Here is a 23,189-nt window from a genome sequence, read left to right on the forward strand (position 1 = left end):
AATTGAGGAAATGAAATGCTAAAAATAAAAGGAGAAAATTCTGAAACAAAGTGAAAACAATAAAAGCAAACGGGATGACACGAGGTGCAGGGAAATGGACCGAAGCTTGCTGGATTGCTACTCACTGAAATCACAAGGTCTCATTTCCTTTCCTGAAATGAAATTCTACCTTTCAGGAAAGGAAATGAAATCTTGAAATCAGAGAAGAAAGTGAAACAAACTGACTACAGTACGCTTATAATAAAACAAAATTCAATTTAAAGAAATAAAAGAAAATTCTGAAATGAAGTGACTGTAATCAAATGTAATGAGATGACATGAAGTGCTCCCCTTCGCATGCCTTTTGTAGTTGCAACATCCCTGGAGGTCTAGGCTTTGTGGTTCTCTCAAGCCTCACCTCAAGCATAAACCTAAGCCTAAGCAGTTGTGCCTGAGAGGCAAGCACTCAGCTGTCTGCCAGCTCCATTTCCTCACCTGTAAAATGTGTTTAATGGAGCTGTTTACTCCATTGTGATAAAGAATCTACAAATCTTGGTGCAAAGGGCATTAATGAGCGCCAATGCCATAATTATTACTAAGCAAAGATACAGGTTGCCAAAGATCTCAGAATAGAGATTAAAATAGATAAAGAGCTAATCTGAAGACTCTCTTTTGTTCCAGGAAGCGTCTAGCTATGATCTTTCTCTTCTGGCAGAGGGAGTATTTCACAGGAAGCATTTTGCTGCTGTTTCCATGCCTTGGAAGGATAGTCAGGAATGCTGCCTTTTTTATAGTTAGGTCCTCAATTCAGTTATTTATGAATCAAAACAAAAAGGGAAGCTAATCTGACTAAAAAGAGAATTAAATTTTTCTCCTGTGCTTATGGCTCTCAGGAGCAGGGAGAATAACCTTGGGTGATTCTGTCTCCTCATAGGAAAGTCAGATTTCCGGTTTCAGCAATAATTCTCTTCTTTTCACTCCAAGCTCATTAGCCTGTTTCTGATGGCTGCTGAACATTCCTGGCCTCCCAGGAAAGAATTCAGAGCAGCATGTTCTCAGCACATCTCAGAAAGAGGAGATGAAGAGAGGCATTACTTCTGAAGTACACTTGCTGTTACAATTTCCTTACAGTCAATAAGGTAAAAATGACTATCTCTGTTCACATCACCTTCCTGCTGGCTTGGTGGCTGTGATTGCTCCAGTGGTAAGAGCAATCTTACCATTGGAGCAATCTTACCAAAAAATATTCCTGTTCTGGGAAAGTGGCGCATTATCTACTTCGTTGTTTAAGCATGTGCTCAGTGATGGCACAGCGCTTCTTTCAGTGCACGCTGTTAGCTCCTGCCTCATTCCAGTTACACAGACATTTTCAGCACTGTGAGCATGTGCTCTCACTCAGCTCAGGGCCCATTTTCTCCCCTCATGCCGCCACATTTGCACGGCTGGTTTGTGTAGGATAACTGGTATTAGCTGCCCCTGTGTGACACCGTGTGACAAGGTGTGCAGACACGCGCCTCTCAAACTCTGTCTTTTTGTGTGTTTGCCTTAGGCCAGGGCTGGCAGATGCAGCGGATTCTATAGAAACAGTAGAGCCGTGCCGAGTCTGCGGCCCTGCTGCACCAGTCTCTACAGAGGAAGGGTAGCAGGTATCTGCTCCCCGTGAGTTTGAGACTAAACTGTAGGGGAACCAAGGCACAGGACATCAAACACGAGTACCCACCTCAGCAAACCACGACCTCACTTTTGCCCACCTGGGCTCAGACTGCCAATGAGAGAGGGGCAACCCACCCTTCGCAGCAAAGGGTAGCAAAAACCTTGCAGGCAGAAGTGACACTTCAATTTTTCCTGAGCTTAAAAGACAGTGAATGCAGGTTCAGCACTTGCACGAACTTGGATGTTTGCAGTAGCTAATTAGTAACCTCGCACAGCCCGAAGGTCAGGCATTCACGGCTGCGCGGCCGAGCACACGCTCGCAGGCGGTGGGAGGTCCCTGCGGATTGGGCACACCGTGCTGGGCACATGTGACAGCAGGATGACAACAGGTACTTCTCCAGGCACTACAAACCATTGCCAGATTCTCCCAGCAATCTCTGGAAAACAAAGCACACCTCTGGCTTTGTTCACTAAAAAACCAGCACAAATTCCAACAATATCAATGCTCCTGTCTTACTCACAGGCACACGAAGAGCTTTTAGGGACAGAAATTAATGACAAGACTAAGTAGTGACTGGTAAAGAAATCCAAGGGGAGGAGGAAAGCAGTGGGAATGACAACGTGGTCTGGACAGCAGTCTGTCACTGGCAAAGGCACTGTGTAGTGACAGGCCAGGCTTAACTGCAGAACAGGATGGGGCTGCTGCTCACAGGGCACCAATAGTTCTGTCAAGCAAGTCACGATCTCCCAAATTCTGCCCTTTGCTCAGCTCCTCCCTGCTCCTGAGAGTCCATCAAGGTGGAAGATGATGAGCAGAAGAACTTTTAAAGTGATTCCATTAAGACTTTAATACCAAAAAATAAAGTAAAACTATAATGTCAAAAATAAAATGTGCATATATCCCAGCACTTGTTATCCAGATGATATTAATGCTCTAAACTGAAAATACTCAAATATACAATTTTGATGATCTAAACCCTCTGTTAATCATTTCTGAGAGAATAGTATGCTTGCTAGGGTACAGAGTTTATTATTTTCCTATTTTCATAAACAATGCAGCATCAAGCTCTCATTAACAATTTTTCATGGTTTTATCTGCACTTTTTCCGTCAGGATAAACAATGACTTGAATACAAGTCAGCATTTAGAAGTTTTTCTCAGTGTGCTGGAAACAGAAGATCGCTGTGTGTTACTATGACAGTGAAATGGGTTGTTTATATTTGATTTCTGTGTGGTGCTCCCAATGATAGTTTATGCTTCACAAATCCGAATGTGCATTGGAACTCAGAATGTGTATTTTATACTTTTCTTCTGAATAGAAAACCCTCAAATAACTTTTGATTTGAAATATTGGCTCAGTTGTGCTGACAGATGAATTAATAACAGTGGGAGCATATGGAGTGAAATAGAAATTAGAAATTACAGAAGTGCAGGCAAGATCTTACTACTGGGCTTTCAGTTTGTCAGTTACCTTTGGAGCTCCATCCCAAATGATCTGTAGGTTACTTTTGCCAACAGTACTTGCTACACTCTCATAGCAACCATACATAACAAGCTTATTTTTCTGTGCTCACTTGCAATTGTGGTTTTGTGTCAACAAAAATACCTTCTTTTACTCAGGAGGTATCTGTGAGCAGTGGTCTTTCCACAGGAGAAGGAAGGATCAAAGGTGGTGGCTGCAAGGGAAACTGAGAAGGAAAGTACTCTTGTGATTTTCAAGACTGGATGGATACTGAAAGACATCACACTGCCCTGCAGCTGGTGAGTGGTAGGGAAATGCCCTGGGAGGTGTTAGGGTCTGCTCCTTTCCTTCTGATGGCAGAACAGCAAGCTCCTTCACATAACCAGCTTCCCCACCTGCAGAGAAGCAACAGCTTCCTAAACCTGCTGAATCCCAGGTTCCCTGGGAATGGCTGTGTGGCCTGGCACCTGCAGCTCAGAATGAGGTGTCCCTGAGCACCAGCAACATGCAGGGCTGACCTAGCCATGAAAAAGGAATGCTTTTGAGGTAATAACACTTTAAAACTTTATGTTGGGTTGCTTAAAGAACCATAAAAACCTGAAAGTTTTCAAAGCCATGTCACAGATGGAGATGACAAACCTTAGCTCTCCTATGGACTGAACACAGGCACTGTGTATGTGAGTAAATGCCCTTCTGCAGCTCCTTTCTCACTTGCGTTACTCCAGGATAAAACATATTGACTCATATCCAGGAAGAGGGAAAGGCCTAATAAAAATCTTCAATTCCTTTATTTACTTAATTATGCTGTACTGCCTATTTCAAAATCAAAAGCTTTTGATTTGTGTTCACTGTGTTTTGAACTAAGGCCTAATATGTGGGATAACCTTTGCATTCAGAATTAAAAATCAGCAACTATTTCTAATGCTACCTGTTTTCCTGGGCAGGTCTTTTGATAGTGAAGGGCATCTCCTGTGCTGACAGCTTTGTGGCACAAGGATCCCACCACCTGCATGCACCTGTGGGAACAGAATCCACATGGGTCCCTACAAGCACGCCTTGCTGCTTGTGCTGCTGGAGGGAACAGCAGTAGAGGGAAAAGCTGCCAGCACCAGCCAAGCTGACGTCCGTGGTCTCTGCTGTGAGTGTGAGGGCTGTCACTGATCTTGCTGTCTTCTCCTGGCTGGTTGCTCTGGGAAAGTGGCTTCAGACTCTCAGGTCAGAGGTGCCCCCTCTCAGTGTCACAGAGCACAGGAATTTTCAGCCAGAAGCACAATGGGAAAGGAAAGGCTGCAGATCACACAATAAGCCAACTAACAACCACCAAATTTGCCACCAAAGAGCATTCAGCGTGCAAATGAGTTCGCGCCTCTCATTTGCTGCTGAGAGCCGATGAAAACAAGCGTCAAGCCCTCTCTCTCCACAGGGGCAGCAGGCGGGCAGCAGGGCTGCCATCCCTGCCAGAAAGCTGTAAAAGCCTCCTCTGAGAAACTCATCTTCTCCCTCATCTGCTCTGACTCCGCCCTACAGATTACAAACCATGGTTTCTCATAAGCCGCAAAATCAGGAGGGGCAGGCAAAAACTTGTGTGAAACCCCGCTATACTTTCCCATGAGTGGTGGAGCAGCCACCGGGCTCAGCGAGAGGAGGGCAAGGGCTTTGTGTCATCCTTCAGCTGCTACGGACGGCCTTTGGCCGCTTCCCGGCTCCTCACCCTCTGTCCCCAGGGAAGTAGCGCACGGGTTTTGCTGGAGTACGAATTCAGAGCCTTAAGGTGGCAGCACCAGACAGCCCTCGGGGCCGTGTCCGCAGCTCTGGGCCGGCCAGGAGGCCGGCAAGGACAGAACCAGCGGGGCTGGGAGGCGGCAGCGATTGAGGAGTGGGCAGGGAGGCAGAGAGGGGTGCGGAAAGCTCGGGGCTGTGAGAAGGAAAGGTGAACTCCACACCCAACAGGCCAGGGTGGATTTTGCACCGCATAGGATATGGGGAGGGGGCATGGGACCTGCGGTTTCTACACAAGGCTGAGATGGTTCACCGGCCTGAGGGGCGCCCATGCCGGCAGGGATGGAAAGCCACCGCCGCCTGACATGCTCCGTGATGTGTGCACGGCCTGGGGTTTCGCTCCTGCTTCCCTCAAGCAGGCTAGGCTTGGCTGGAGTCAGGATGAAGGCCTCTGGTCTTCACCTGAATGTCAGGTTTGTGGGAAAGTAGGAAAAAAGCAAGCAGGGAACTAGCAGGGAATTCCAATTAGAAGTAAAGCTTTGAAGACTCTAGTCTTTGAGGCTCTGGTAGCTCTTTCCCAAAGACTTCAGAATGCAGGCAGTGATCTACACTCCCCTGTCCTCCTGGCTGCGGAGGGAGGGATTGAGCCACAGCTCCCTGCAGACCTGACTGGATGATGAGGACATGTGATAGGCCAAGAATCCAACTGGAGAAGTTGCTGGAGTGTAACAGCACTGCAATAGACACTGGATACCAAGGCAGTAACCTCTGCATGAGCTTGGAGGTGCTGGGGAGTTCTGTGCTGCCTGGGGGACAGAGAGCAGCTACAGATACCCTTGATCCCATGTCAGGGTGAGAGGGAGGGCTCCTGCTTGGGCTAAAACTCCAAAATAGAACCGCCGAGTTACACCAGGACAGATTATGACTAACAGGTTGAGTTACCTGCAAGCAACACAGACATGCAATATCCAGATTACCTGTAAGTAATGTGCAAGATGGAGAAATGCAATGACAGTCTTACAGATACCCACAATCAATGGAAAAGAGAATGGAAGTGTCTCCACTTGTTCACACTGTTACGAACCCTCATGTGCTCTTTGAATCAGAGTGCCACAAACCTTTTCAGAATGACTGGAGATTCTTGTCTGCTCTGACAATTGCAACAGGCTGCAGCAGAAATCAAGCTCAAACACTTGCTGTCAGCTGAGGCAGAAGTGAAAACAAAGTGGGAATACAGGAGTTGCCATGTTGTGTGGCTGTGAGAAGCTCATTTCAAGGGCCAGCACTTTGGAAATTGTGGCCTGAAGGTACAAAGCCTGCTTACTCCACAGAAGGGTTTTGTTGTTTCATGTACACTGCCTGTTTGTGAGAGACACAGTGCCTTGTGGGACGCTTTGAATTGTGACATTTTAGTTGCTGAAGTGCCCCCTGAACTCGTGACAGACCTTAGCTGTAGTTTTTACTGCTCTCACCCAACATCTGGTCATGCAACATGCAAGCTGATCAATGAACATTTTTCTCCACTACTGGACCCTTGTACTTGTGTATTTCCAGACTTACAAATCAAAAAGGTAAGTACATAGGTTCTTAAAAACCACAAATTGGTATATCCCTAATGCACCTAGTGAAGAAAAGGGGAGGCCAAGGGGCTGTGGCAAACAGACACAAAAAGGCTGTTCAGGCAAGCCCCAGACTTGTCTTTCCTCATGCATTGTAAGGAATAAGAAGTTAAGAAGTTACTCCACCAGGCCCTGCATTGCACACTTAGCTGCAGACTGGGAAAGGTTGTTTAGGTTTTTGATCAGCTATTCCTAAAGTCCAAGTAACTCCAATAAATGCTAACAATAAGGGGAAAATCTCATTGTCTCTTGGCAGAAATAGTAAATAAGAAAATGGTTGCACAGACTTCTGGCATCTGTGTCAAGTAGCTCCTTCAAAGAGGTTAAATGAAACCCTAGAAAATGAGTATCAGCTGTTGTATTCCAGTTTCTGTAGCATGCTACTGACTGGAGGTAGAAAACCAAGATGAGGCATTTATGAAGAGGGACCAACCAAGCCCGGTGACTTAGCCAACGTTCCCCCTGGAAGCACAACAGAGACTATCCGTATTTGGAACAACCATTTGGATGCAAAAAGGGTGGGTTTTTTACATTAAAGGGTGGATTTCAGGGCCTGTTGCTGTGTAGTCTAATAAATGGCAGAGAATAGATCTGGTATGGTACCTACCTGGACTGTTCTTCCAGAACTCACACACACGCAGCTGCCCACAGAAAAGGTCATCAGCAACAGCCACCTCCACCAGTGAGGCCCTCAAGTGCCTTTCCAATGGTCTCAAGTCTTTTCTCATTCCATAGCATTCCATGGAAGGAACCTCAGGAAAAAACCTTCCCCAACTTCTACTGACCTGTTATTTCTCCATTACTCTTTCACATGATTAGGCCACTCGTAAAAGGTTTTCTCAGCTCTCCTTATTTTCAAGAGGACCTTTGGATCATAAAACACCAGTGCTCAGCTCAGGGGTGAATCCATCCAACACGGGTGGTGGGCAGTGTTTGAGGCCAATGGGCCATGGTCCACAGCAGAATTTGTCCCAGTTACTGGCATTCTTACAGTCCCTCTTGCTCATTATTAGTGTTCCTACTACTAAGCTGTACATCTTCTGACCCATTAATCTTCTAGACTGCAACAATTCTGCACAGTTAAAAAGATGCACCTTCTTTAAGCAGCAGACCACAAACTTGGTGTCTGCTAAGTCCATCTTTCACATTTGTCATAAGGGATTTGTACACTTCTGCTGTAACAGCATCTTTTCCAAGTCTTTTGTGTTCCTGTGGCAACACGATGCTGCTGGTTTTAGTAAAAACGAGCGGTGCAGCTGGAGTCGGCCATGAGGACTGCAACCCTCAATGTCCTCTTTAAGGCTGCAAATGCCCACTTCCATCTCACAGCTCTGGAAACTTTCTTCTCCTGGCACATTTTCCTGTCATGTAAAGCCAAGAATGTTTCCCACTTGGAGCAGAATCAAACACAACCCTGGAAATCTGCTTAGACACTACAAAATTGGGCCGTTCTGTATGGCCTCTGCTTTTGGTAGCTGGAAAAGTCTCCATCAGCAGTATTACAGAAGCTTGGCTTATTTTCTTGCAGAGTGGAGCTCTTTGGTTTCATTCCCAAATGGGCACTTGTATTTTTGCCATCTATCACCTGTACAGGTAGTGATTTCTCCTCAGAAGTTTCAGCCACAGCAGGACACCAGGTGAACAGAGAGACTGCAACATCCACTTTATACAGTGACCTTCTCATCCTGGTTTCCAAAGCAGCAAAGTATTACAAAACCCAGGAGTTCTACGTCCTTGTTGTGCTTATACACACAGTGCTTTCTTGCCTCTTTGAAATCCATTGCCACCTGGCAATTCTGAATTTCATAGTAGAACACTAAACAGTAATTTGTCCACTTTTCTGCGTGTCTTCCAACTACCGTGAGATCTGTCTTACGTACAAGGTACCTCAAGGTGATAAAAAAGTCCACAAGAAGTAGATATTGTTATGCCCCATAATCCAGGTTGCTGTAATTCCAACAACCTCCAAAGTAATGTCCTCAAAATAATCTACAATTTTTAAGACTCTAATAATTCCATTTGTCTTCTGAGAGGGAACCCAGTTCAGGTGGGCAAGAACTTGGGTGAAAGCCCAATTAAGTTTTTGTCATACAAATGCTGTGAAGTGTACAGACTTCCATTTTTTAATAAAACCATGAAAAGTGGTGACGTTTCTTTGATGAACTGGCTTCAGCTCATAAGACTCTCGCTATACAATGCAGATTTATCCTTGCACCACCATTTTTATTTTTCATGTAAGCACCTCGCAGCTCTTTCCCCAACATTTTCTCTGCCATTCTTTGCTGCTCCCCACTAAAAGATGGGGCACTGAAAATAAGCAATTTCAACAAAACTCAGAAAACCATTGCCATGCTGTACCTCAAAGCCAGGGAGCACCGACTGCCAAGCCTAATGTGAACTCCAAGTTTGGCTGTCAGCAGGGGTAGCTACAACCCAAAGGCCCCTAATGCGATGCAGGTGGTATCTGCAGGTAACCTGGCTACGCTCACCTTCAGCAGAACATGCAAGCAAGTTTTATCATGCAGAGGAGAACACATCAGTCTGACTCCTGATCCCCAGCTAGAGTGGAACGTTTCTTTCACAGGGGGTTTGCTATGAGCTAGAAGACTATTTTTCTTTTTCAAATTATTTGGATAGCAAGTAAGTCTCTCTGGGGCTGCTAAGAAATATCAGCATTTCTAAAGATGGCCAGGTAAGGTCAGAACCTTGAAACAGCAGTGTTAAAACTGAGTTAAGCAATAAATTGCAAGAAACCTCTGGAGGATGAAGAGGGAAGAGAAGCAATCTCAGCTCTCCATATTGCCCTGTGGAAGAAGCCAGCAAACAAGCAATACTTTCCTTCCAGTTCAGGCTCCCTTCTGTAAACACACCAACTAGGACATGGGTTCCACTTAAGAAATTAAATCCTACAAAAAGATTCTGTAAGCAGCACCCTCTTCACTTTCCAACTAGATGACAGAGTAAACCTTTTGGATCCCACCAGAAGTACAGATGGAGCAAACAATTAAACAATCACAAGTAGGGACAACGACAGCTGACCTTTTTCACTGACCTTTGCACTCTAAGGAAAAACATCAGTCTCTCCTTCAGAGCTTTACATAATAATTTCTGGCTGAATAGCACAGGTCAGGCAGGGAGCTCGGTGCACAGTACCCCTATGGAGCCAATTTTTCAGTGATGTGCATTAGTTAAGCTCTCTATGGCCTGTAGCTATGCCAGGAGAAAGTACCAGTGTTACTGGTCTCCCACAATTTTCTAATAATTACTTTTTCCTTTACATTTATTGACTAAACTCTGACTCATAATATGCTGCTAGAGTTCCATCCTAAAATAACCTCAGAAACCCAAAAAACTAAGCCCAAACCTAAACATGTTTGTTAGAAATATTTCACAGCCATACAAGAATCTTGTCCTGTTTCACAACAGGGATTTCTAACCCAAAGCTAAGATTGCAACTACTCTTTCAGCATCTCCTAGCAAAGTCAGTAAAACCACGTCTTTGTGTTTTCTAGATCTGTAACTGAACCTGGACTACCTGTACTCTGTTCTTTTTCACATAACTTTTAATCATTTAAAAAAAAATCCAGAGCAGTGGTGAATTATTCATCCTCAACCATGTAGATACCCTGTTCCACTTCCAAAAGTAGGATATTTACACTTAATTTTCTACATTTCGAGATAGAGGACTGCTTCTTTCAGTCATTCTGGTAAGTCAGGGACTAGATCAGACAAACCAATGCTGTGTCCCTCTACTGAATATTTCTACCATGTCCAGGACACCCACTGCACTCAGGACAGCAGAGGTAATTCCTGACGTAATAACACAGTTAACAGGCTGATAATTTAGAAAGTTTATATCCAAGTCAGCCCCCAAATGTTCCCCTTTAACTATGCCAGTTTAAGGTATTATCTTTCCTAACATATTTTTATGTACATTACTGCACATTAAATAGTCAAAATACCAAAGCTGCCATTCAACTGCCCATATCTCAACAAACTTTTGGTTTTTTAAATGCATGTCCACCAAAAATGTATTTCTTCAGCTTGCCATTAGCTACACTCCATGAACTAGATGTGCACCATTCTTCAGCAGATGCTGCACCCTGAACCCCTGAATGTTTTTTATTTCAATACTATTAAACATCACCAGTTTGTCTTGCTCTAAGCAATTCAAAAGGTTCAAGAACGTCACAACCCCAAGTAAAATTCCCTCTCATACCTCTGTGGTACAGATTAGTGAGGTTGGCCACTGCCTTCTGCAGTGGCAGCTGAGATGGCTTTCTCCTGTGCTGCATGATCCACAGTGATCTGTGCCTTGGATTTCCAAGCATGGATTTCACATGCAATAAATACATGACAAATGTATCGATGGGCAGCTCCTGGTATCAAGATCTGCTCTGTATGTATCCCAGGCCTCCACCAGCTGCAGGACTCTCTTTGTCCTTATCATATCAACAAACATCCTTATCATGATGGATCCATTGCATATCCTTGATGGGAAAACACCTTTTCCTTTGACCCTGTTCAGCAGCGCTGACTCACACTGGTTAGCCTGGAAATGCTGCTAAACGATCACATTCAATTGCCAGCACATTGGTGTCTCTTTCAAGAGGTCCCGATGAGAGTCAGACAGCACGAAGAAACACTTTGAAAATGAGCTGCCTTATCCAAACTCTCGTTAGTTCATTCCTCATCCAAACAGGTAATTCCCAAGTGGGTGCCAGACCACTCATTCTCATCTATACACAGTCTCTTTTAAGGTTCTGCTGCAGGTCATTTCTGCTCCACAAATTCTAAATTAGCCAAGACTTTCAAACTTTTTTCCAGTTTGGGGTATCCACGATGTCAAGCTGTTAATTGCTTTTGCAGGATGGAGCAGGTAAATGTTTTGTACAACAGCTTTCAAAATCCACTCAGTACTTTGCATTTTCTCAGCCAAAAGAAATTTTTACTTCCAACAGGATTTTATGACTCTTCTGGATCATTTCCAAGTTCTCCCAGGAAGCCACTACACATTGTTTAAGTTCCTCCTGGCTCGGTTTTAGAATCACGACAACTCTGGTTTCTGTAAAGCCTTTACCACCAAGCACAATCCCCCTCTACTGGAGAGCACCCCCTCACCTCTGACCACAGCACTGGGAGGGTTAAGCCACAGCTGAGTTGAAGGACTTTAAGCATTTCCCACTGAGAAATACTTCCTGTGAAGTCGACTGTGGTACCATTTCTTTATTTGCCCTAAACAACGCCCACTACTTTCCAACCACAGTGCAGAAGGAAATATTGAATCTCCATACTTGCCACAAGCTCCCACATGCAACACCTCCAAGGCTCCCTCCCAGCTACCCAAAAACCTTCTGCCTCTGCTGTGACACCACCCTGAAGAGCCAAAAGTGAAAGTGTCAAATTCAGCAGTTCCAGCACACACTGTTCTGCTGTCACAGTGCTACAGACAAAGTTGACTCTTCACCAAAATAAAATCAATACAAAAACAGTAACTTTTTCTTTTTTTTTTAGAACAGGTAGAATAGAACAGACACTGTGAAAAAAAGAAACATTTTTATTCAGTTGAAAAGAAGTCATTTACTCAATCACATTAACTATGCTAAAAATGACTTTTTTCTGACTACACCAGCAGTTAAATATTTTCAGCACCAATTCATGACACATTAGTGACATTTATCACAACAGGTCTATTTCTTAATGTAAAGGACATACTAACTTCAGTAGCTGCTACTGGGAAAGGAGTAAGCAGAAGGCTGCCCTTTCTTTCCAAATATTTATGAGTGAGAGTAGCAACTTCTAGAAATAAATAACTGCCAAATTATCTCCCAAATCTTTAAATCGATCTTTTAAAAATAGAGTTAAAATAGATATCTTAATATGAGCTATCATAGATTTTATTTTTATGTGCTGAATACTCCAAAATGTGAGTAGCTGAGCAAGCATCCAGTACATAACTTTTAAAATAGTTCTTCCCTCCCCACAATATCAACCCCATTTTTCTTATCCATGTCATGCCGGTTAGATCCCTATCTCTAGTGACTTCCCAGTAAACACCACGCTGTTTGATATCTCTAGGATATGCTACCATCCTATGAGTGAAAGAAGTCAGTGACCCGGTGAAATACCACCAACTCACACGAACAGAAAATTCATCCAGTCATTGGCTCGTTAACTCTGAACATCAAACAAATCCTAAGCTTTAGTTTTTCAAAGCCTTTGTGGTCTTCCTCTTGCTGGGCCAGTTCAGAAGGTCATCACTGAAGGCAGAACCGATGAAGGCAAAGAAACCAAAAAGCAGCAGATAGTACTGTCTCTGTCCTTTTAAACAAATCAAGTTCGCACAAAACAAAAGGAGACAAGGTTAAAATGAAGTTTATTAGTTTTTTTGGTTTTTTTAAGCTTTTTTTATATAAAACTGTTTGTGAAACAGCTATTTTTATTCCCATGGCAGAGTGACCCCTGAAAGATGCACTAACCCCTTTCTTAAGGCCTTAACAAGAAAAAAATATGGTATTTTTTTTGTTGTTCCTTAAACCCAAATGTTTTAAAATTACATAATTTACCAAAAAAAAAAAAAAAAAGAAAAAAAGAAAAAAAAAGAACAACCCCAAAGAACCATATAGTGTAGGCTGTTACACTGACATTCCCTCTTCCTTTCTTAGGAAAAGCAAAATCATAAAATGAAAAAAAAAAAACCAAGTGGATTTACTCCAATCAGTTTGAAGATACACTGACTCCACCAACATTCAGACTTCCTTCCGTTCCTCAATCTGGCAGGTAAACCAGGTCTTCCTCTCTCCTGCCTTCCAAACTGAAGGCAGCTTCTTGGAATGATCTGGGGGTCACATTGTTGCCACACAGGGCAGATACTCCCTTCCCCTGTGTGGTACAGTTGTTCCCACACCAACAAGGTGTCCGGGACCTAGCAAGCAGCAGCCACCTCTTATCTCATGCGTCTCATGACCCAAGAGTCTGCAGATGTTGGTCAAGCTTACACTGTTAATAGTGTTTCTCAAAAATGGAAACCTCCCTACCCCTCAGACACAAGTACTGTCACCCCATCACCTGCAACCATCCAAGCCTTCCTCCCATACCTTACAAACAATTTCTCAGTATTTTATTTGCCTTTTAAAATTGAATTTCATCAGATATTGTGAGAAAGAAAGCAAGAGGAACAGAGACAAGTCCTATTTGGAGTACTCCCAGTTTTGCTCTTCTTTCCCACAAAATGTTAGGCTCCACATGCCTTGCTTTAATTTTGAATTTAATATTTACTTTAGCTATAGGTTTCTTTTTTAATTTATATGGGGTTTTTAAAATTTTAATCAAAAGCATCAAAAGGGATATAGCGCACCTTTCATTTAAAACAAAGTCTTTCAAGACTAAAAAATAGATCTTTATATATATATATATTTATCCCTCCCTCTTTAATTCCCCCCACCTGTTTCCTTTTTCCCCCTCCCCTCCCCACTGTCACTATGGAGATTGTGTCCATGGAAACAGCTGGTTCAGACTCCTTGGTCAGATTCTGTGATGTCATCAGTCTTGAGTGTGATGTAAGAATTTATGAAGGAAGTGCTGGCATTGGCAGGCACGTCGAGAGGGGGCATGGCTGCACAGTGGGAGAGATTCCATTCAGTCACGAATGTCCACCGCTTTTTATCTCAACAGCCTAACCTGAAAAACAAAGTCAAAATAATATTGGAATGGTTCCTTCCCTCCGTCTGCAAACAGGTCCCTCAGGCTTTGGACAAACCCACTCAGCAGCCTACCCCAGCAGCAACACCAAGAGCTCTTTAGTTTTGTGGACTGAAAATGAATATACACAACGCTGAGTAGTTCATAAAAGCTAATCCATGTGATAAAAAGTCTTAGTTCAACAACCAGCAAAAAAAAAATTAAATAAGCCCAGTTCTGGAGGAAGTCTGGGATGACAGGATGATCCATATCACAATGGCACTCTTACAGAACTTCTACCTTCAGCAGCCAGGCAGGATCTCACTCACCTCAAGTCCACTCCTCACATCAACCATGAGAATGGGAAACAGAGGGGCCAAGCACATCCCAACATGGTGACAGCTCCTGGGATGCTGTGAGGGACTGCACCCAAATGTTTTCCTACAGGTCACACTACTACCATCCAACAGTGGTTTCCAGTGAATATGCAGCAGATAGTCAAACTTACTGTATCTTTGATACTTGCAGTATCAAAATTACTGCAGTCCAGCCACAGGATCAACATTTGGGAAATGGCCAGATTTCACCAGCTAAAGGTAAAGCTGTGGTTTAACTAATTGGAGGGCAGGTGATATTTCTTTCTACTGCTTTTTTGATCTAATTGTCATATTATGGTGGTAGAGACAGTTCATGGAAGGTCTAAGCTTGTGATGTCTTCCAAGACAAATGTGGACATGTCCAAGTACTTGGCACATGTTCCCCCTGTCCAGAAATTCTCTGAAGTGAGAAAATGAACTTCAGGAGTCTGCTAAGTTGATGGAGGCTCAGTTTAAAAGAGAAACTACAAAGTTAAAATTTAATTTCTCTAGGTTATGGTTCTCATTCTTAATCTGCACAGAGAGAAAGCAAAGCTTGAAATAATGTATTCCTTTCTTCCCTTCTCCCATAACACAAGTGAGCCCAGCAGCAATTTATTTATTTAGTAAGGTTACTTTCTTTGATATGACTTAGATAAATCCCTTCCTACCAGCTAGTGAGCTTGGGAAAAGGAAAAAAACTTGCAACAAAAGTGATACATATGGAAAGCAGTTAACGGAATGAGAGGTGTGCCTGGGAGCAAAGTAACACCCATGTTCGTTCATAGCTGGCAATTAAACTCCAGGAACACTAACTGAGTGTGATACAGAAGTCAACGCTGCTGTGATCATCAGCACACCAACTAGATTACATCCCAGCAAGCCCAACTCTTGGCTGCAAATCTCCCCCATCCAGGGGTGCCAGGCTGAGAGTAAGTAAAGAGTCAGGCGAGTACGCACAAAAACCAGACGGGCAACGCCGTGGAGCTCCAGCTGAAGAGGAAAGGGGGAGGTTCCTAGAGAGTTCAGGCAGCTGCCCTTTGTGGTTTCATTACTGTGCAACTGCGAGCCCTTGCTGAAGGAGTGTCAAGGCCGTGTTGCTGTCTCTGGCTCTTGTACAACTGCAGCTTGCCCATGCCTGGAACTGGTCCAGAGCATTAGGCACTGGCTCAGGGAAGAAACAAGCTCAACACACTGAGAGAGAGTCCTGCCTCGTTCCTGGACAAGATCCAGAGCACCAGACTCGCTCTCACAGTCACTCTCCAAATCTGGACTTGATCCAAATGTTCTGGAGGCAACTGGCTCAGGGAGAGAGAAGCAACAAAGACAGAATACACTGACTTGCCTGGATGTTATCCAACGTGCAGGATTTTTCTTAAATTGCTAGGCCTAGGAGTGAACCAGGACTAGAACAGCCCAATAATCTCACAATTGAGTATCCATTGTATCTTACACTAAGATCTTCTGTATCTTCTGCCCAGCAGAAGGGCAGTTCCAGTACTACCTGGACTGCTACAGAATTCCCCTAAAGTCCTTTAATTACCACAGTAATACAACAAAAAATATTAATTTTTTGTTATACTTGGATCTTTTAGATTTGCATGGTTTTTGTTTTGGAGTGCAAAATCAGGCTGGAGAACTTAATTTTTAAGACATTCTGAATATCAAAAGGGGGTGGCTAAATAGGACTTTCTGTTAAGAACTACTTGAGGCAAAAGTGGATTTGGAAAGAAATGATACCTTAGAGAGATGTCTAGAGCATACAGTGAATACAGAGCAGAGATTCCACAGCCTTCAACGTCTTAAGTCAATACATTCCTATGATATATAAAAAAAGAGCTAGCACTGGAAAATAATGCAGAGAACAAAGTTGTGTAAAGGTCTCTGGGACACAGTAATGTTCACCAGTACCTTAAAGGAATGGCCCAAAAATCACCAGACTTCCCTAGCATTAAACAGCCGTAAGAGGCACCTTGGCTGTGGGACTCGCATCCTGCTTTAGAAGCGTTCTGAATTACATTGCCTGTTACACTTTAAGGAAAAGAGAAAAGATTAAAGGAATCCCAGTGACCTTTACCATGGAAGGAGAAAGCTACTCAAACACTGAATACTGTTAAATACTGTTTGCATGGTAACTGTTAAAACAACACTCCAAAGCCAAGAACGAATGCTATTAAAAATGAAAAATCCCAGAACACAGCAGAGCTAAACCAAGTCAGCAGTCAGTCTACAAAAAGTGTTTATATGGGACACTACCTGTCTTCTGCTACTGCACTAAAACCGCACAATTTTCCAATTAATCTCTCATCCTTCACACAAAACACCATTAGAAGCACTTCACAACTACTTTACTTGAAAAACAGGAAAGATTTTAATGTAGGGGAGGTGCCAGGGAAGCAAGGGAACAGCAGTGAGGGAAGGGGATTACCATCAGCAGCTCCAAGAACTGACATGAAAGAGCAACTTCACCTGCATGATTGGAAGTAAAAGACAGAGAAGCAACTAGCTTGAGTAAGAAATGCAACTGAGTAGTTGTCTTGGGGTGACTTTATGATGTATATCCCATACCGCTGCCCTATGCCCAGAAATTAATTTTGTGCCTTTCTATGCCTTTAAACTGAGCCTGAGAAGAGAAAAAAAACCCGACCAAAACTTTCAAAGCAGTTTTGCAGTTTGTTTTCATGTTTCAAGGACACACAGAGATACATATAAAACTCTCTCTGCGTTCTGCAGCAGCGAGAGGAGCGCGAGGAAGCACCTGGCTTGCTTTCTTTCCAGCCAGCTTTCGGCTTTCTTTTTCTCTGGAGAGAGATGGAGAGTTGAACTTTGTTTTCCTGGGACTCTGATTTTTTCCCTTCTTCTCTGCTGGACGGTTTCAACATCAGAATACATCGGGAGGAATTTCCACTGAGGCCTTGGCCCTGGAAGTGGGCCCACCACCCCGTCCCAGCTCCAAGGAAGGGAAGAGAGACACTACGGAAGGACTCTGAAATTTTCCCAGGTTTCTCTCAGCAGAGCAAGAGGTTTTATTATTTGGCATTATCATCCTTTTCCTGTGTATTTGTTAAATAAATAGTTTTTATCTCTTTCACTTTCCTTCGAGGAAAATTCTTTTTTCCTGAACCTGGTGGGGGAGGGCTGGTTGTAACCTGCCTTTTATCAGAGGATATATTTCCAAATTTGCCCAAACCAGCACAGTAGTGAAATGAAGGCAAGAGACCTTCTTGGGCTGCAGCTTCATGGGAAGGGTGCCAACAAGTATTAATTTGAAACCAACACTTATTTCATTTTAATCCACCCTGTTGCCTTTGAACTGCAATGCACTTGCAATTGAATAAGAAACAAATCCCAACCTCATCCCATTCCTTGCGTGCTAAGTCCCACCTCAGCACTACTCCATCCTTGTGCCAATGTATTTTCCCAGCCACATGCTGAACCAGGTTAGGAAAATGACCTGGCTCTGATGCTGACATGACAAAAAGCTGTTTCAGACAAACTGAATTCCCCACCAAGTTCACACATGGCTGTATGAATGCTGGGCCTACACAACAGAGGAGGCATGAAGGAAGTGCAGCAAGGAACTTGGGGCACATTACAAAGTTATGAAATTGTGACCACTTCTGGATACACTTCTACCTTCTATACCCCATGTCTGTTTGCAAAATAGAGGAAAAAGCTGGCCTAAAAGAAACACAGTGGGCTTCTGCTAAGACTAATTTACTTATCCAGGTATCTATCTACGTTTCCAGAAAACAGGGGAATCCTAGATTACAATAATCCTGAACTCACCAATATTATTAATTACTGCTTATATATAGAATTTGATGAATTTATTTATACAGAAGCTTACTATTAACTACCCTGAGACTCACAGAAAAAACACTTCAGATCATTATGGATGTGATACAAAAGGAGATTTCTGCCACTGGTTTAGCTGAGAGAATCATCAGGCAGTTGTAACAGCTAACAAGCTTTGCCTTTCACTGCTTAACAAAAAGAACTGCTGCAGAAATACAAAAAACTGAACAGGATGGTAGCAGAGAAAAAAAAAATACTACAAATTTTTTGATTGTACACAAAAGCACCTTGATTTCTCACAGAAATGGGGAAGGCACTAGATGTAAGGAGCCACAGAAGGCAGCAGGTGGAAACTGGAAATTCTCCCCAACTCACCTGTGCTTGCTTTTATATCCATTCCCAGGAGTACACTTCCCCCCTCACCCCCGCTCCGACTGCTCTGTGCTGAGGCTGCCTTTCACCATCTTGTTCTGCAAGGAGGGAAGAGAGCAAGGAAGGAGGGGCTGACGAACCAGCAAGCCAAACAGAGGAGGAAAAAGAAAATGAGGGAGAAACAGAAGACAGAAAAAGGGAAAGTGAACATACAGAGAGTGAGTGAGAGAGAGAGAGAGAGAGAAAGAGAAGTCAGTATCAGAACCAGAAATAGATTTTTCAGACAGAGTTTTCCCCAAGACAAAAGCAGGTAATTCCACAAAAGTAAAGAGTTTGAGATATGAAAGCCTGGTTAATTTTAAGAAACACAGAATTTAACACAAAAAGGTAGAACAAGCTGAGAAGTACCACTTCAGAATTGCCTGAACAGATGGCTTAAGACAAACTAAGATGGCTGAGCCACCAAAAGGTGAGGTATCCCATCCCCTTTATAGCTGCTCCACGGCTCAGCATCCTCACTGGGTGTGTTGCAACCTCACTTGCTGTGATGCAGACAGAGCCGGTTAGATCTGTGAGAGGAACCCTTCAAAAGATGATTAGTTTTCAGACAGCATTTTCCCTGTGATAAAAGCTGATATTTTGCATAAGTAGCACATTCAGGACATGGATGGTTGAAGCATCAATCCTGACAGAAGGAAATGGAAAAGCTCACTGGGGAGCACATGGAAAGGCAGGACCAGTCCCTCTGGACTTAGCTTGCTTATGCCTTAAGTGTCAAGCACAGTTAATGAGGCAAGAAGCACCTTTGCTCTCCAGGAGCCACTTACTGTGATGAAGTGTATTTACCGGTGTGAGGCACAGACTGCCAAAGGGTAAGAGGCCCTGTACTGGGGGACGTACTGCTGGAGATTTATAAAGTTAGCTCTTCCACCCATTAGCTGCAGAACAGCACAGTGAGCTATGAGACAGTTACTAATTTGCTAATAGTGCTAAGCTGGTGTTACCTAAAAGCATCGCTTTCAACCAACTAATTTAAAGTCTTTCTTCCTCTCAGTTGCTCATACTCATGTCATGCAAAAAATTGATACAATTTTTTCTCCAATCATTCTAGAGCAATGGTTTTCAGCCTTCCTGTTCCTGCATTGTCACTGACTGGAATTCCCCTTTCCAGCCACTACAATGGAAGGAGCAGAGTGAGCCTATATTCTGCCCTGCAGAAGGATTTGGAACAAACTGGCAGTGATTAGTGAAACACATGGTGAGGCAGAGAAAGAAAGCAAAGAAAACCTCTGTTTGGCTTCAAACAAATTATTTGTGTCTTTACTAAGCAAAAGTCAACAAACTTCAGTGTCAAAGAAACGCTGCTGGTGTTGAATTTCTGTTTTCGACATAACGAAGAAAGTGATCTGCAGTGGGATAGTTCTGAACAGGATTCAAAATTTTATTGCCCCATGAAGTACCTTTATGAACTTAATTGGTAGTTTTCCCCCTCCATCCCCTAAGACTACTTCAGAAATCCATGTGCTTCTCAGAATTTTCTCTGGAAGGCTGGATTCTTTGTCTGAATCTAAACCAGTTACTTCCTTTCATGGTTTGAGCACATCACTACAAGTGTTCACATACAGCAGCAGTGACCCAAGCCATCTACGTAACACTATGTTTCCCCAGAATGCAACAGGCAGTAAAAATAAAACAGCCTTTAAATACATAACTTTCTGTCATGGTTTAACCCCAGCTGACAACTAAGTAGCAGGAAGAAAATAACCATCCCATCTGAAACCAAGACATGCCCCAATTATCTTTAGTCAAGTATCCAAAGTTGAGCAGAGGGTGGCACTTAGGCAGTTACATTCCACAGTAAGGGGAGCTCATCCTTCCCGTTTTTGTTTGGCAAGATCTGTAAGTTCTTGTAGCATTAATGCATTACTTTAAGCTTGCTGTACGTACATTGTCAACATTATTCCACAGTTGTGCAGAACAATTTATTTTCTTTTTTATGATGAGAAGTAGGCTAAGTCTTTGGATAAGAGCCTGAATGTGCACTGAATCTTCCAGCGCATTTAAAATACGTGTGTATAAATACATCATTTTGTGGTAGAACATCCAGAAGGGAACATGAGGCTAATTCCTGTATGTTTACAAAAGACAGATTAAGAATAATCTGTGAAGACAAAAGACCACCAGATGTCAGTCTAATGCTAGGCAGGGATCTGCAGACAAGAACTAGATGGAGACTAATCCCTGCTAGAAAGCCACACAATTCTTCCCTATTATAATTTCCTTTTCAGCACAAGCTATCCAAACTCTTGCACAATTCCTGTTGTATTCAACTGGCAACAAGAACTGTTGTTTTTCTGGATACTTTCTGAGCATTTAGAACTGGAAGACTGGTATCCACAACCTCTCAGGGATGTATCGTCCCTTGAGGGCTGGGAGGGGTATTCCCAGCACTGTATCCTATTACTTATGGCTACAAGAGAGTATGTATTGTCTACCTTGTCTCCTCTTTCCATACAGACAGCTCTTTGCACCACTGTGTAGGCTCCGGGGACAATTAATTAAGGATGCCCAGACCCTGGGCAGAAGCAGTGTAGGGGTCTTTTGATGAACCAAAGATGTACAGAAAAAACCCCACAGATCCACTGAAGGCTGAGTGGTTGGACTCAGTCCAGTTACTACTGGTAAACTAGAATGAGGTGTTTCCAAAAACCAGGAGAACTTTCCCATAAAGTCATTTTTCTTCTTCCTTGTATCCTCAGTAAATCCAAGGAGAAAACCCAACAGTTCAGTGCAACATTCAAACAGGACCAGGGAGCAACATACTGATTCTATCACAGAATTCAGGAAATGAAACTGAGCTTTCTGAAGAGTCATCAAGGATCTAAAGAAGCACTAAGCAGATGGGACAAAAATTTTATCTTCTTAAACTCAGTATTCTTCTTGAGTTGATGTTTGCCCCCAGAATATACCACAAGCATATATCACAGAATAATTCAACTAAAAGCATCTCTGACTACAGACATTATCCAGGTATAAAATTACTAACCCAAATTTAGAAACCAGAAGAGGGCAGCAAAAAAAACCCAACAGCTCTAATCCAGGAGAGGATTCTTACCTTGTGCTTGGGGCACCTCACTGAGAAATTCTCTTCGTTTAGTAAACAATCTAAAGGAAGAGAAGACAGCAATGTATTATTTTTTAAATGAAAACCAACTTGAATAACACATCATGTATTAATCTTGCCTCACCGGTATATATTTTTCATTCAAAGATCTCTTATAGGAATACTTTGTTATTAGCAGGTTCATCCCTTCCACCCCCAAAGTTTTAGCAAACAAAATTACTGAACACTCCAAGTGACAATGCTGCCTGGATTAAGAAGCAACCCCGGTTTTCTGGGGATGCTCTGTATGCAGTAAGAATCACAACAGCAAGTCTACAAATCCTGTATCCCAACCCCCTTCAGCAATTCCAGCCTTCCTTGCTTTAGCCCAAGGAAGACAGACACATTCATCCAATCTGAACAGACAATCCCTGCTTTTCACAGTACAAACACTGTCTTGCACCCTTACCCCAAGGCCCTGCCAGCATCAGGGGAAGAAAGGGTGTGTGTCTCTAGGTATGGGTATACACAGTTTATTTGCAATCCCAAATCCTAGAGATCAGTTTACACTGTGACACTATGTCTAATAATTAGGTCACTCATGCTGCTCTTAGATTTGCTTCCATGAATCTATGATCTAAAAGATGGTTTAGTTAATTATTTAAACCTATTATGTAAAGTGGGGCACCTATGTGGAACTGCTTCTTTAGGAACAAATTAAGCAATACTGCCATTTGAAGAGCACTTATTTAGCAGCACTTCCGGAGTACGGATTGCTTCTCCTCGTATCCCCCCTCCCAGACTACGCCTCTAAGGGATGCAAGTCGGAAGCTCCTGGAACTTCAGCCACGGGAAAGAGCAGCACTCCCCTCAGAGCACTCAGCTGCCTCCCCTGGGCACCCTGAACTGCAGGGTCACTTCTCAGCCTGCCCAGTGCCTGACATTGCTCTGTTCCAGTTGCCTCTTGCATAGGAGACTGACCCAAGACCATCACCTCATCAGCAGGACCAAGCACCCATCACCACCTCAGCACAACTGACCAACGCTGTGGGAGAATTCAGTGAGGTGCTTATGACCCTCTGCCTGCTCCAACATACCCCAAGAGCTTGCAAGTAGAGAAATGCAGTGGTAACTAAGATGTGCTAATTTAAAACGCTCTTAAGTATGTAGCATAACCAGTGCTACCTGCTGTTTCAATCTGCTGGAAGAGTTTAGCAGACAGCAGGAGACTGGAACTAAAGCTTGAGGGAAAAGCTTTCTAGATACCCAAGCTTTGGCAGAGCATCCCCCTGCTACGGAATGCTTATGTTTCAACATGAATGCCTCTGGCCTGAATCAAAGGGAAACAGCATGCAATAGGCTAAGTTACTTGAGAGATTTTAGCAAAGGGGAGTAAAACCCTTAATCCTGCCACAGGTAATTTCAAATGCAGCATTAGCAAATCACAG

At 43.3% G+C, this 23,189-nt stretch overlaps 1 protein-coding gene across 3 annotated transcripts in view; it reads right to left on the bottom strand.

The window, feature by feature from the left end:
• Positions 1-11,971: 11,971 nt before the first annotated feature.
• Positions 11,972-23,189, bottom strand: part of TCF20 (transcription factor 20) — a 120,449-nt gene continuing 109,231 nt past the window's right edge. Inside the window, exons 4-6 of one of the 3 annotated variants that reach the window (XM_008636488.2) lie at positions 21,754-21,803; positions 18,642-18,769; positions 11,972-14,112 (exon numbers count right to left, since the gene is read on the bottom strand). In XM_008636488.2, the coding sequence (XP_008634710.1) occupies positions 18,686-18,769; positions 21,754-21,803 (134 nt within the window). In that variant the 3' untranslated portion in view covers positions 11,972-14,112; positions 18,642-18,685. The remainder of the gene's footprint in view (positions 14,113-18,641; positions 18,770-21,753; positions 21,804-23,189) is intronic. The other 2 variants (XM_017737870.1, XM_017737871.1) reach the window with 2 other exon arrangements.

The sequence above is a fragment of the Corvus brachyrhynchos genome, unplaced genomic scaffold, assembly GCF_000691975.1.
Source record: "Corvus brachyrhynchos isolate BGI_N302 unplaced genomic scaffold, ASM69197v1 scaffold56, whole genome shotgun sequence".
In the NCBI taxonomy this organism is placed as follows: Eukaryota; Metazoa; Chordata; class Aves; order Passeriformes; family Corvidae; genus Corvus; species Corvus brachyrhynchos.